Source organism: Delphinus delphis, chromosome 1 (genome assembly GCF_949987515.2).
Source record: "Delphinus delphis chromosome 1, mDelDel1.2, whole genome shotgun sequence".
In the NCBI taxonomy this organism is placed as follows: domain Eukaryota; kingdom Metazoa; phylum Chordata; class Mammalia; order Artiodactyla; family Delphinidae; genus Delphinus; species Delphinus delphis.
In genome coordinates, this window is record NC_082683.1 from 175444011 (window position 1) to 175460029 (window position 16019).

At 42.0% G+C, this 16019-nt stretch overlaps 1 protein-coding gene and 1 long non-coding RNA gene across 2 annotated transcripts in view; one reads left to right on the forward strand and one right to left on the reverse strand.

The window, feature by feature from the left end:
- LOC132424951 (uncharacterized) overlaps nt 1–16019 on the reverse strand; it is a 71420-nt gene that overhangs the window by 38229 nt on the left and 17172 nt on the right. The gene's annotated exons all lie outside the window — the stretch shown is intronic.
- On the forward strand, nt 13782–15585 carry LOC132424942 (Golgi-associated RAB2 interactor protein 4-like). Its single transcript, XM_060011168.1, has 2 exons — nt 13782–14826; nt 14858–15585. Exons 1-2 carry the CDS (start codon nt 13782–13784, stop codon nt 15583–15585), a joined length of 1773 nt encoding a protein of 590 aa, XP_059867151.1.

Here is a 16019-nt window from a genome sequence, read left to right on the forward strand (position 1 = left end):
GGCCCATTGATGGTTCACAAAATAACTCACTCAACAAGCATTAACCCCACCCTATCAGCCACACACACATACCCATCCTTGAAGATCACTTCCAAAGAAACCTTCTCAGCCATGACATCTTCAGCAACACTGTAACTATCAGAATACCTACCTGGAGACTGAACACTTTAATATTCAAGGAACAGAACTGTTTGAAACAAACCTTTTATGATCATATATTTTTAAAATGATGACCTTATAAAAAGTGAAGAATGGTGAGCACAGAGAGCATCACATGATAATGATGAAATTCATCAGGCAAAAAAAGGCCAGGCCACAAGATGCAGACGAGATCCCGCAGATTTTACTGGAAGATGGCAGGGACATCACTGCAAATCTCTGGTGATGCGTGAATTGTGACAATTTCCAGTTGTTGATGGAGGGAGGCACGTGGATAAATGTGTGTATGTGTCTGTGTGTGTGTGACTGATGAGCTTTTTGAGAGGCTAAAATATCTGTAAACAATGGGGGAAATGTCTTAATCTAGAACACACCAGTCCCAGACGTTCTGAGAACATTAACTTCCCAGTGAAATTTAATTCCTAGATGATGAGCTGACCTTAAAATCTGAGAATAGTCACACAGCTACTTGGCACTGCTTTCAGAGTAAGTTCTGTGCCCAACTTATCTTGTACCTTCCAGACTGAACAGTCTGTATCCAGACGCTGTTGGGTGAGGAGTGACAGAATTCACAAATGCAGAGGGGAATAAGCCCAGCTGTGATCACAAACACATGAACTGACGAAATGGGGCTATTGCTTTCAAAACAGGCACTTCTGTTTCGTCTGCTCATTTAATAATTGTGAGATGACACTGCAGCCAGAGTGGGACAGACAGAAGGCTGGGAGGGAAGGAAAGAAGCACACCAGTCAGAGGCAGAGACAGTAGTGGTTACAGCATGGCAGGGCCAGGCCATTTGGGTTTGAATGTTGGTGCTAATATATACATATAAAGTTGGACAAATTCTTTAATCTCACTGTGCTTCATATATAAAATGGAGACATTACCACAGGATCTTCACTGGATCATTCTGAGGCTTAAATAAGTTAATATAAGTAAAGTGCAAAAAATAGTGCCAGGCAAACTATAAGCACGATTCATTGCTATTATTGTTCCAATATTTCTTTCACGCTAATTTGAATTTAACATCCAAATAACTGGAGAGAAATAGGTGAAAATAAAATAATTTGGATCCTAGGTTGCAGGGGATACAAACCCAGCTCAGATTGGATTTCTTAACAGGACTTAGGCTAAGAGAACTTAAGGAAGGTGTGCCTCTCAGGAACACGGGGACAGGACGGTGCATGGTGAGCCTCGTACACAGCAGAACCACAGACAAGTCGAACACTCCCAGCCTGCCCCCTCGCTCTTCTCCACGACAGCTTCCCTCTTCACTTTCTCTTTGCAAAGCGGCTTCCTCCTCTCTGAAACCGTGCTGGGAAACACGTTGCTGACACACCATAGGCCGTACATGCTACATTTTAGGAACTCAGAGACGGGTTTACTTTTCTCAGTTCCAGTTTTAAAAACCTGCCCAGGGAAGGCTTCCTACTGCCCATTCCCCAGGCAGCCCCAGAAAGGTCCAGATGGACGACGGGAGGGACAGCTCCCAGTGCAGTGAGGCGGCGGCGCACTCCTAAGCACGCTGGAACTTCTTCTAAGAGGTCTTTACAGGAAAAGAAGATGATATGAGGGCAAAAATAGAGTTCTTCCTCTGAATCAGCGCCTGCCTTCTTCTCTACCAGGTTTCCTCAACTGGCTTTTCTTCTCAAGCTCAGTAAGACTCCAGGAACAAAAGGAAATCTCCCAACTTCCTGATACTTTCCCACACTTGGAACAGAACTGTGTTTGTATGATACTCATTTCTGAATGGGTCTTGCTTGTTATATTATTTGTTTGGTCTAAATTCCAACTGTTGATGCCTAAATTAGTTAGAGGAATCTCATTCTTGGTCCTAACCACGGGTTTCTGTTTTTAAGTTTCAACTTAGAAAATCCTGTCATTTGATTCATGTAGTTGAAATGTCTTTTTCTGCATCTACTGAGATGATCAGATGGTTTTTATTCCTTAATTTGTTAATATGGTATATCACATTGATTGATTTATGTATACTGAAGAATCCTTGCATTCCTGGGATAAACTCCACTTGATCATGGTGTATGATCCTTTTAATGTGTTGCTGGATTCTGTTTGCTAGTATTTTGTTGAGCATTTTTGCATTACGTTCATCAGTGATATTGGTCTGTAATTTTCTTTTACTGTGATATCTTTGTCTGGTTTTGGTATCAGGGTGATGGTGGCTTTGTAGAATAAATTTGGGAGTGTTCCTCCTTCTGCAATTTTTGGAAGAGTTTGAGAAGGACAGGTGTTAGCTCTTCTCTAAATGTTTGACAGAATTCGCCTGTGAAGCCATCCGGTCCTGGACTTTTGTTTGTTAGAAGATTTTTAATTACAATTTCAATTTCATTACTTGTGATAGGTCTGTTTATGTTTTCTAATTCTTCCTGGTTCAGTCTTGGAAATTCGTACCTTTCCAAAAATTTGTCCATTTCTTTGTGGTTGTCCATTTTATTGACATATAGTTGTTTGCAGTAGTCTCTTATAATCCTTTGTATTTCTGTGGTGTCAGTTGTGCATACACATGCACAACTGTCTACAAGAGACCCATTTCAGACCTAGGGACACATACAGACTGAAAGTGAAGGGATGGAAAAAGATATTCCATGCAAACAGAAATCAAAAGAAAGCTGGAGTAGCAATACTCATATCAGATAAAACAGACTTTAAAATAAAGACTGTTACAAGAGATAAGGAAGGACACTACATAATGATCAAGGGATCAACCCAGGAAGAATATATAGCAATTTTAAGTATTTATGCACCCAACATAGGAGCACTTCAATAAGTAAGACAAATGTTAACAACTATAAAAGGGGAAATCGACAGTAACACAATAGTAAGGGACTTTAACACCCCACTTACGCCAACAAACAGATCATCCAAACAGAAAATAAATAAGGAAACACAGCTTTAAAATGACACAATAGACCAGTTAGATTTAATTGATATTTATAGGACATTCCACCCAAAAGGGGCAGAATACACTTTCTTCTCAAGTGCACACAGAACATTCTCCAGGATAGATCACATCTTGGGCTACAAATCAAGCCTTGGAAAATTTAAGAAAACTGGTATCGTATCAAACATCTTTTCTGACCACAACACTATGAGACTGGAAATCAATTACAGGGAAAAAAACCGTAAAAAACACAAATACATGGAGGCTAAACAGTGCACTACTAAATAACCAAGAGATCACTGAAGAAATCAAAGAAGAAATAAAAAAATACATAGAAACAAATGACAACAAAAACACAACAACCCAAAACCTATGGGATGCCACAAAAGCAGTTCTAAGAGGGAAGTTTATAGCAATTCAATCTCACCTCAAGAAACAAGAAAAATCTCAAGTAAACAATCTAACCTTATACCTAAAGCAACTATAGAAAGAAGAACAAAGAAAACCCAAAGTCAGTAGAACGAACGAAATCATAAAGATCCGAGAAGAAATAAATGAAATAGAAATGAAGAAAACAATAGCAAAGATCAATGAAACTAAAAAAGTTGGTTCTCTGAGAAGATAACAAAACTTTAGCCAGACTCATCAAGAAGAAAAGAGAGAGGATGCAAATCAGTAAAATTAGAAATGAAAAAGGAGAAAACTACATTCTTTTTTGAGCTGCCATTTATCATATCTAATCCAACCAAAAGATGTGCTAAGTTACATGAGATAAGCTTACCCAGTACAACAATCCTATTATATTTATGTTAACACTGAGATCAAAAAGGTTAACTAACTTGTCCAAGGTCACTTAACTGATAAGTCTAGGATTAGGGATTAAACCCAGATCTCTATGACTCCAGCATTATTGGATAATACAGTCTTTATAATCAAGTAATAATGATAATTGTTTAATGCCCTCTTACTATGTATCTGGCACAACAGGAGGAGCTTAGGGTAATTCATTATTGCTAACTAATACATTTATTCCTCACAATAAGCCTATCAAATGGGTACTATTGTCAACCCATTTTACAGATGAGAAAACTTAGCCACAGTTTAGCCTGTCTGAAGTGACACTTAGGTTAAGTGCAACAGCCCAGATTCAAATGTAAGTAAATTTACTCTAGACTCAGGAACCAATTACACTTTCTACAAATGAAACAAAATATAGTATATATACCTATAAAGATAATTGGCTATAACTTCCTAAACTGTGAATTGTCATAAAAATGACATCTGTCCTGTATCATTCAGAAATTGGTATTAAAATCAGGAGCATTATAAAATAATGGAATGTCTAGCCCTATTAATATACTGATATTAATATCAATTGATAGACTTTTCAAAAACTTTATAATTCATTTATTCAAATAAATATACCTTAGAACATTGGCTAAAGAGTTGGGTTTTTAAATCTGTAACAACTAGAACTTTCTTAAAAATAGTTTTAAATCCAAATGACTTACTTTTACAAAAACTAAACACTTAATTAAGTATATACCAAAAATATCAATGATTTAACTGTTGCTTCTGTATATAGTTTTTCCAAAGATGAGCACCACCATGACCATTACCATTACAACTACAGCATTCTTTTTTTTTTTTATTTATTCATTTATTTATTTATTTTTGGCTGCACTGGGTCTTCATTGCTGCACTCGGGCTTTCTCTAGTTGCAGCGAGCAGGGGCTACTCTTCATTGCAGTGCGCAGGCTTCTCACTGCGGTGGCTTCTCTTGTTGCGAAGCATGGGCTCTAGGCATGCAGGCTTCAGTAGTTGTGGCACGTGGGCTCAGTAGTTGTGGCTCGTGGGCTCTAGAGTGCAGGCTCAGAAGTTGTGGCGCATGGGCTTAGCTGCTCTGCAGCATGTGGGATCGTCCCAGACCAGGGCTTGAACCCGTGTCCCCTGCATTGGCAGGCAGATTCTTAACCACTGCACCACCAGGGAAGTCCCACAGCATTCTTTTTAAAATTTGCTTTTCATCCAGAATTTCACATTTTGATTTTTCAGTTCGATATTTAAATTCCACTATTAATCATGAGTCACTTTAGAAGCTATGATAAAATTGAAAAATGATGAATGTCATGTAACAATTTCATTTAAAAAATAAACTGTAGTCACTTTTGAGAAAGCAAATTTCAGGCAGTAAAGCTACATGAAATCAACTTTTGGAAGAGGTAGTAATTTACGAAAAACTAGGGAAGTGACAACTTAAGGCAACTGCTAAATTTTTGATCTCTTAGAATAGACTCTTTGGGTAAGTTTAGAAACTCTCCAAGGTGAGTTGTCTGCTTCAGGTGACTATTTTCCTAATGTACACATAGCAACAGCTATCATATGTGGATTTCCCAAAATGAAATGGAAAACTGTCACTGTTTCCTTTGTCCTACCCAAGCCCCTGAGGCAGACTGTGATCAGATAAGTTATTTCTGTAATTGCCAAACACTTTTGATTTGCAATGAGGAAATGATTGAGGGAACTAGTAACAGAAATACAAAGCATTATAACACACCAGGAAAGTATTAGTTAAGCTTCTTGGCCTGGCAGATGCCAATACAAAATCAAAGCAGGCAATCCTCTGAAGAAATCAACTCTAGTCATTCCTATCTATAAGTAAATCCAAATCAAATTAATAAGGGCATTTACTCCAAGCAAAGTAACTCTAATTTTTCATTTTGTGACATGTCATTTAAAAGACAATACAATGGGTGAGACTTCCTTAAATTGTGAATTAGGTGAAATTATTTTGCCTACTCCTATTTCATTTTCTGTCACATATCATATCTTTCATTCTTGGAAAAGTAATTGCTTTAAAAAAAATCAAGCAACACTTAAAAAAAAAAAAAAACAGAGTAGAAGGACTTCAAGGTGTTTATCAGAGCCACTGAAAAAATTCTAATTAAAAACATTCAATTACAGCATTCATAGAAGAATCATGAAAACAGTCCCTCAAAGCAATCACCTCCCTTCTCCTAGAATGTTTTACTCTCAAAGAGCTCTCAACTCGTCTCCACTAGGCCAAAGCTAGTTGGTTAAACAACAAACAAACGACTCCTTCCAGGAGTAATTACATTTCAATAACAGACTCTTGAATGTGAAGGTCGATTTAAAGAAAGAGATCTCATGTCTGGGATGTAGGCACTATGACAGAACAATGAGTTAGGTGTCTTTTCTGAGCAGAGGGTATTATTGCTCAGTACCTTCTCCAATCACACAATGTGGGTGACTCTAACTTCTCAGCTCCCTAACCTGGCTGACACAGGACCTACTCTGGTGAGGTCTGTTTTTGCTTTGGACCTATTTGTCACTTCATTCTCACTCAAGGAAGAAAAGCTTCAGAGTTTTGACTTTTTCTGAGATAGAATATAAACAAAAGGTGACAGGAAGGAGGAACCCAGAAACAGCTGGTGGTCGAAACGAAACGAGATGGTGGAACATACTGTAAAAACAAAACAAACTGCTAAATTGGAATGACAATATCCCACAGATAAAACTCCCACTGGTGCTCCAGTAAACAAAAGCCACACTAGGCACTGTGTCACCAGCATGTTACCAGATGCTCAGTTTTTATCTCATCACATTTCAAGGAAAAATAGAAGTCAGTAGGGAAATCCTACAAGTTTGCTTCATTGAAATACTTTTGTCAGCCAACTCTGCTGTAATAAATCTGTTCTACAAAATAATATCTTTCTACCATCACCATACATACTGGCATTACTCTTCTTTCACAAAGTCTATCCCACTGACATTTTTCTTAAGAATTGCATCAAATGAAACACGTTGATCTAAGGTTTTGTTTATGTAACTCACAGGTAAAAAAATGTCAGCATTTAAAGTATATGAAGTATATGAAAGCACCAGATGAAGTCTAAAAACGGCTCTTTCCTGCCAGCTTATTTGCTGGGTCATATGACTTTCATCAGCTTTTAAGTGAGCTGGATACCACCTAACCTTACACACAGGATAACTGAGGATGAATGATCAAACCTGAAACCGCTTTAAATCCTGAAGGATAGCCTCGTACTCAGTAAAAGGCAGTTTGGATGGGGTTTTTTTTTTAATTTTTTCTTTGTTTTATGAATTAAATGAAGGGCAAACTCAAGGGTTCTTTTTACTTCTTTCTTACCAAATATGGCAAAGTCATTCATAACAAAGCTAAAATGTGAAAATCTGCCTATCCACCACGGCCTTTAATGGTCACAGTTATTTGTTGAATGATCCTGGGATGAAATTTCAAAGACAAGGGTTGTGGTAGGACCTGGCCCCGCTCACCAATGGGCCAGCACCAGTCATGAGACACCCCCCCCCCCGGGGCTGCACACCAAGCTGGATGGGATCCAACCCTGCCCACTAGTGGGCATGCAGCCACTGCACAAGGGAGGGCCTGGCAGTCAACTGGGCCAGGGGCCAGCCTCACCTACCAGCACACCCATAGTAGTCAGTCCCACCACAACAGAAGGACCCATGCAGTCCACACAGGGGGCACCCCTAGAGTGTATAGCTCTGGTGACAAGAGGGGAGTGTGCTGCTGAGTCCCACAGGACATCTCCTACATAAGGTCATTTCCCCAAGATTGGGACATGTAACTGACTGACCTAACACACAGAAACAAACACACAGAATTAGGCAAAATGAGGGGACAGAGAAATAGGTTCCAAAGACAGGAAGAAGACATAACCCCAGAAGAAGAACTATGTGAAGTGGAGGTAAGCAATCTACCTGATAAAGAGTCTGGGGTAATGATCATCAAGATGCTCAACAAACTCAGAGAAGAATGGATGAACGAAGTGAAAAGTTTAACAAAGAGTTAGAAAATGTAAAGAAGAACCAAACAGAGCTGAAGAAAACAATAACTGATATAAAAAAATACACTAGAAGGAATCAACAGTAGACTGATACAGAGGAACAGGTAAGTGAACCAGAAGACAGAGTAGTGGAAATCACCCAAGCTGAACAGAAAAAAGAATTTTTTAAAATAAGGATAGTTTCAGGCACCTGTGAGACAATGTCAAGCCTACTAAAATTCACGTTATGGGGATCCCAGCAGGAAGAGACAGAAAAAAGGGCAGAAGAAATTTATTATTATTTAAAGAAATAATAGCTGAAAACATCCCCAATCTGGGGAAGGAAACAGACATCCAAGTCCAAGAGGAAGAAAGAGTCCCAAACAAGATGAATCCAAAGTGGTCCATAGCAAGACACATTATAGCTAAAATGGCAAAAATTAAAGAGAAAGATAAAATCTTAAAAGCAGCAGGAGGGAAAGCACTAGTTACATACAAGGGAACTTCCACAAGACTGCTAGCTGACTCTTCAGCAGAAATTTTGCAGGCCAGAAGGGAGTAGCACAATATATTCAAAGTGATGAAAGGGAAAAAACTACAAGCAACAGTAATCTACCCAGCAAGGCTATGATTCAGATCTGAAGAAGAGATAAAGAGTTTTACAAACAAGCAAAATCTACAAGAGCGGGGAACTTTAACACTCCACTTACATCAATGAACACATCATCCAGACAGAAAATCAGGAAGGAAACACTGGTCTTAAATGACACATTACACCAAGTAATTATATATATATAAAACATTCCATTCAAAAGCAGTAAAATACATTCTTTTCAAGTGCAAATGGAATACTCTCCAGGACAGACCACTTGTGAGGCCACAAAACAAGTCTTAACAAATTTAAGAATATTGAAATCTCATAAGGCATCTTTTCCAACCAGAACACTATGAGATTAGAAATCAACTACAAGAAACAAACTGCAAAAAACACAAACACATGGAGTCTAAACAATATGCTACAAACAAACCAATGGGTCAATGAAAAAATCAAAGGGGAAATTTAAAAATATCTTTAGAAAAATGAACATGAAACATAGTGTTCCAAAATCTATAGGATGTAGGGCAAGTAGCTCTAAGAGGGAGGTTTATAGCAATACAAGCCTACCTCGGGAAACAAGAAAAGTCTCAAATAAATAACCTTATATCTAAAGGAACTAAAAAAAAACAAAATCCAAAGTTAGTAGAAGGAAAGAACTAATAAAGATCAGAGCAGAACTAAATGAAACAGAGACTACAAAAACAAAAGATCAATGACACTAAAAACTGCTTCTTAGAAAAAAATCTAAAAAATTGATAAACCGGGCTTCCCTGGTGGCACAGTGGTTGAGGGTCTGCCTGCCGATGAGGGGGGCAAGGGTTCGTGCCCCGGTCCAGGAGGATCCCACATGCTGCAGAGCGGCTGGGCCCATGAGCCATGGCCGCTGAGCCTGTGCTCCGCAACGGGAGCGGCCACAACAGTGAGAGGCCCGCATACTGCAAAAGGAAAAAAAAAAAAAAAAATACCAGAAATACAAAGGAGCATAAGAGATTACTATGAACAATTATACTCCAATAAAATGGACAACTAAAGGAAATGGACAAATTCTTAAAAATGGACAATCTTCCAAGACTGAATCAAGAACAGACCAATTACCCTAAGGAAATTTAATCAGTTAAAAAAAAAAACCTCCCACCAAAAACCATCCAGGACTAGAGAGTTTCACAGGTGAATTCCAACAAACATTTAAAAAGGAGTTAACATCTATTCTTCTTCAACTATTCCAAAAAAATTGAAGAGGAAGGAATACTTCCATACTCATTCTATGAGGCCAGGATCACCTTGATACCAAAACCAGACAAAGGTATCACAAAAAAAGAAAATTATAGGCCAATATCACTGATGAACATAGATGCAAAAATTCTTAACAAAATATTAGCAAACTGAATTCAATAATACATTAAAAGAATGATACACCATGATTAAGATCGCTCTATCTGCAAATCAATCAATGTGATACACCACATTAAATAACTGAAGGAAAAATCATCCTATCATCTCAAAAGATGCAAAAAAAGCTTTTGACAAAATTCAACCCATGTACAGTAAAAACTCTCAACAAAATGGGTATAGAAGATACCACACCTCAACATAATAAAATGAAAATGCAGCCTACTGAATAGGAGAAAATACTTGCATATGATATATTCCATAAGGGGTTAATACCCAAAATAAACAAAAAACTCATACAACTCAACAGCAAAAAACAACCCAATTGAAAAATGAGCAGAGGACCTGAATAGACACTTTTCCAAAAAAGACATACAGATGTCCAACAGACACATGATAAGATGCTCAACATCACTAATCACAAGGGAAATGCAAATCAAAACCACATGAGATACTACTTCACACGTGTCTGAACAGCTGGCTGTCTATTAATAAAAAAACAAGTGACAAGTGCTGAGAGGATGTGGAGAAAAGGGAACCGTCATACACTGTTGGTGGGACTGTAAATTAGTACAGCCACTACAAAAAACAATATGGAGAGTCCTAAATCAATTGAAAATACAACTACTTTATTATTCACCAATTTCACTTCTGGGTATTTACCTGAAGAAAACAAAAACACTAATTCAAAAAGATACATGCACTCCTATGTTCACGGCAGCATTATTTACACTAGCCAAGATATGGAAGCAACTTAAGTGTCCATCAACGGATGAATGGATAAAGAAGATATGAGATAGACACACATAATGGAATATTACTCAGCCATAAAAAAGAAGGAAATCTTGCCATTTGCAATAACATGGATGGACCTAGAGGGTATTATGCTAAATGAAATAAGTCAGACAAAGAAAGACAAATATCATATGATTTCACTCATACGTGGAATCTAAACAACAAAATAAATGAACAAACATTATAAAACAGAAACAGACTCATAGATACAGAGAACAAACTGGTAGTTGCCGGAGGGGAGGGTGTGAGGGATAAATGAAGTATTTGAGGAAGATTAAGAGGTTACAGACTTCTAGCTATCAAATAAGTCACTGAATGTAATGTACAGCATAAGAAATATAGTCAATAATATTGTAATAACTTTGGTGACAGATGTTAACTAGACTTATCATGATCATTTTGTAATCTATAAAAATACTGCATCACTATGATGCACACCTGAAACTAATATTGTAAGTCATTATACTTCAGTAAAAAATTAAAATCAATTAAAAAAAAGACAAAAACAAGGGTCCTGTAAATTTCAACTGTGGTAAATATGTTTACTAAAAACCCTTGGAATATTAATCTAAAACTAGAGTAACGGGCTTCCCTAGTGGCGCAGTGGTTGAGAGTCCGCCTGCCAACGCAGGGTACGCGAGTTCGTGACCCGGTCTGGGAGGATCCCACATGCCGTGGAGCGGCTGGGCCCGTGAGCCGTGGCCGCTGAGCCTGTGCGTCCGGAGCCTGTGCTCCGAAACCAGAGAGGCCACACAGTGAGAGGCCCGCGTACCACAAAAAAAAAAAAAAAAAAAAAAAAAATCAAGTAATCAGCTCAATAGATGCAGAAAAAGCATTTGAAAAAAATCAATAATCCTTCACGATAAAAATGCCCAGAAAACTAAGAACAGAAGTGAACTTCTTAAACTTGACAAAGGGCAATTCTGAAATAAAACTACAGCTAACAACATACTTTATGGTGAAAGATTGAATAAGTTCCCCTGAGACAGGGAACAATGAAAAGATAACTGCTCTTAACCCATCTATTAAATGAGCAGGAGTGTATGTGTATGTGTGTGTGTGTGTGTGTGTGTGTGTGTGTGTGATTGTGATAAAATTCACCACTGTAATCTTAGAGTGTACAATTCAGTGGCATTCAGTGCATTCACAATACTATGTAACCGTCACCACTATGCAGTTCCAGAATTTCTCATCACCACAAAAGGAAATCCTGTACTCCCCATTCTCTGCTCTCTCCAGCCCTAGGCAACCACTAATCTAGTATCTGTCTCTATGGATTTGCCTCTTCTGGCTATTTCCTATAAATAGAATCATACAATATGTGGCCTCTTTCACTGAGTATAATGTTTTCAAGGTTCACCCATGTTGTGACATATATCAGTACTTCATTCCTTTTTATGGCCGAACAATATTCCACTGTATGGAGAGACCACATTTTGCTTATCCAGTCATCTGTTGAGGGACAGGTGTGTGTATTTTAACAGAAAGATAGCCTTTATCCTCAAGGAATGAATGTCTATGGTGGGATTTCAAGCATAACATCAAACTGGAGATAAGAGAGTTGGCAGCAAGGGCCTTTCTCAAAACTTTCAAGTCACAATTTAGAAATCACTTGTTCTGTGACTAGCTCTGTGGGAGTGGCAATGAGGCGGGATGTCTAATGGTACATGCTCCCCACAGGTGTCAAGGCTTCCAAACCACTTCTGCCTGGTAGGGAGGTTACTACAGGACGGCATCTGGCAGGCTCTTGGAATCAAAGCTTACATCTCAGGCTACTCACCCCCCATTTCACTGGGGGAGGACATGTCATAAGAATAACTAGGTTTCCACACACAGACTGTTTGCACAAGCATAAAGGAAGGGAGGATCTGAGTGATCCCCTGGATAATTTAACCCCCAGGTCAGCCCAACTGCTGTCTTGGGTTCTCTCCATAACATATATACACACATAAAATTAATTACGCAGCTTCTAATAATGCACCGAATAGGTCTTCTTAAAGGTAGTTAAATCAGTCCAGTTTGAAAGCATTTGGCTGGGCCAAGCTTTCTTTGTGAGGCTAAGTACTGTAGTGGTTCAGAACAAAGGCTTTAGAATCAGGTAGACCTACATTCAAATAGTGCCTCTGCTACCATTAGCTCTGGGAATTTAAACAGGAGATACAACCTCAATTTCTTCACCTATAAACTGGGAACAGTAGTTAACAGTACCAAACTCAGTGTATTCTTACCACCATATGTGAAGCATGCAGCAGGGTGCCTAGGAGAAGCAATTTTTAATGTGATTATTAAAAATCACCGTCGTCAACGTTTACTGAGATTTTATGAAAGGACAGACTAAGGATCGCAACTGCCAACTCTACGTTATTCGATACAATTAAACCATGAGCTTAAATGGTTCAAATTTATCCCATCATCTTACATTCCTCTAGATTTCATCCAGTAGCTGAATTTGGGGGAGGAAAAGAAAAAGGACCCACCCAAAACTTTCCCAGTTGAAGACATTTTTATTTCGGTACGCACCTGAGTCCCTGGCAGGATGGGCCTGTCCTCCGCAGGAGGACGTGTCCTCCCCCTCCTTTGGGAGAGGATGGGGGCCCTGCCCTGAGGGGGCAGCTGGGGGATGAGGCAAAGGGCTCTGTGACAGTGATGGGTCACAATGAGGCAAAGGGCTGTGTGACAGTCATAGGTCACAAAGGGCATCAGAGGATAAACAGGCTGTGCCAGGGGGTTAGGCTGAGAAAGTGGTCACTTCTCTCACTAGGACTGAAGTTCACCACAGCCTCTTGGGGAGATAAAAAGCCAGAAGCAGAAGTGAGGGGAGGCAGAGGGGGAGCCTACCATACCTCTCTACACACTTGAGGAGATTCAGCCTGGGGTCCAGGCGCCCTACAGCGTCCCCGCTGTGATCATCTGTGCCCCTACCCACACCCCTGCCTCTGAGAGACCCTGAGGCAAAGGTGGGGGCCTGTGGGGCGGGCTCGGAAGACCTGCCGTAGGGCCGCTGGTGTGTGACCTACGAGCACCGCAGCTCGCTCTTCTGCCAGTGAGGCCGAGGGAGCGAAGAGCCAGGGGCCCACCTTAACCGCGCTGCCTGTCGTGATCAAAGACAGCCATGAGTGGGGACTCTCTGCTCCCGTATCATACGGCCCAGAGCAGCACCGGGGTGGGCCTGTTCAACACCACCACGGGGAAGCTGCAGCAGCAACTGCGCAATGGCGAATACGACATATTCAAGGACGCACAGATATTCGAGAGCGACTTTATCCAGATCACGAAGAGGGGAGACCTGACTGACGTGCACAACTGTGTCTGCATGGTGACCGTGGGCATCGCATGCAGCAGCCCCGTCCTCCCACTCCCAGACACCATGCTGCTGGCCCGATGGGCCACCGGCTGTGAAGAGCATGCTGAGCACAGCCAGGTCGCCAAGGGCAAGAGCCACGAGGCTGCAAAGACCTTAGAGCTCACCAGGCTCCTTCTCCTGAAGTTAGTGAGCATCTCCACTCACAATCGTGAGAAACAACAGCTGCGCGTGAAGTTTGCCACTGGTCGCTCCTGGTACCTGCAGCTGTGTGCCCCTCTGGACGCACAGGAAGACCTCTTCACCTCTTGGGAAGAGCTGATTTACCTCCTGCGACCACCAGTGGAGGGTCTCAGCCGCACCTACGCCGTTCCAGCCTGGGACATGACCTGCCTGCCTGTGTTCGAGGAGGAGGAGGACGGCAGGAGCCCGGCAGTGGAGGATTTCCAAGGCAAGTGGGATCAGGACCAGGTGAGCATCTGCAGCCTCCACACGTGCTCTGAGCTGGCCGGGGCCACGTCTGCAGCTTTTGCTGGTGGGGAGGGGATCCAACTGGACTCCCACAAGCCCGATACCATGCCCGATGTGGCCACTGCAAAAGCAAAACCTACAGTGCTTGACAAAGCGTCAGCATCGCGGGCAACGACAAAGGTGGAGACAGCAGGGGTGGCAGGAGGCACCGCAGCGGGCGCTTCGAGCGTGGCAGTGATCAAGTCTCCTGCCCCTGAAGAGCAGAGCACGGCCACAGCAGCCACAGCCGGCAACGGTCCAGGAGGAAGCAAAACCAACATAGCCACTGGGGGCACTGCCAGAACATCCCGGAGGAGCAGGAAAACGGTGCTGCGAACAATTCAGGGTATGCTTGGCAGGTGCCGCGAACTATTCAGGGTATGCTTCCAGCGCGTCCACCAGCCTCTCCCCAGAGGCCGGCGTGACTGTGGTCGGAGCAGAACCCACCAGCAAGACTGCTGAAGGAAGAGCCGACGAGGAGGGCGAGGGGACCCTCATCTCCACCTTGCCACAGGAAGGCAAAGTGAGTGAACAGGATGGCAGCTCACAGAGGGTGTCCCAGGCCCGCAAGGGAAGAAGGGAGAGAAGGGAGCACTGGGGAGAGGACAGAGCTCTTACGAGCCCCTCGCTCTGCAGTTCAGTGGAAAGCCACCACAAGGCAGCGGGGAACAAGACCATCCAGAAAGCAGCTGGCTCGTGCTCAGGCGGCCGCAGAGCCACTAGAGATGACCAAAAGGACAAAGGCCACGGCAGCCCGGGGGGCAGCGAGCAGGGCACTGCTCACAAAGGCATCAGCCGTGCTCCCATCACCATCGAGTCCAGGACCTCGCACAAATCGGGCAGGAGCTTATCTACAGCGAGTTCAGGTCCCACCACCGAGAGACTCAGCAGGATCAGCTCCTTCTTCAGGAACGTCAGAGCCAGTCTTACTACAAAGACAGTGGCCTCCTCAGGTGATAAATATGTGAGCATCCTGGCGAAGCCAGTGGAAGGGACCCGAATGGAGGCCATCGTAGAGACAGCAGAGAGTGGCCAGGGGCTGGAGATCACTGGAGGTGTGACATCTGAGACCATGGAGCCAGTGACCGCTGAAGCCCATCAATAGGACCTAGAGCTGGGAGCTGCAAAGGGGACCAGGGCTCAGGGAAATACCCCTGGAGAGCCCATTTCAGCTTCCTTACTGCAATTTAAATAAAAAACCAAACAATCTGAGAATGCATGCAGTGTTTTGTCTGAATTTCTAGGTCCCGAAGCCCAGCCGTAGCCTCACAGTGGATTCTGTGATGTCAGCTGTGCCACAGTCTGAGACCCAGTGTCCAGTCAAGGGCAGCCCCACCTCACACACATGCTCAGCGCCAACAGCAGTGCTGCATCTGGCCTCCACTCCTTTCTGGCTTTGCCCCCCAGGGCCATGGCTCAAAGTCAGACTGTGGTCTGGGAAGCTCTCCTTCACTATCCCCCTATTCTTTTTATAAATGCTTATTGCCCCTGAAGGTCTGTAAACAAAGCAAGAACAGGACTCATGTCCCCTCGGGCTAT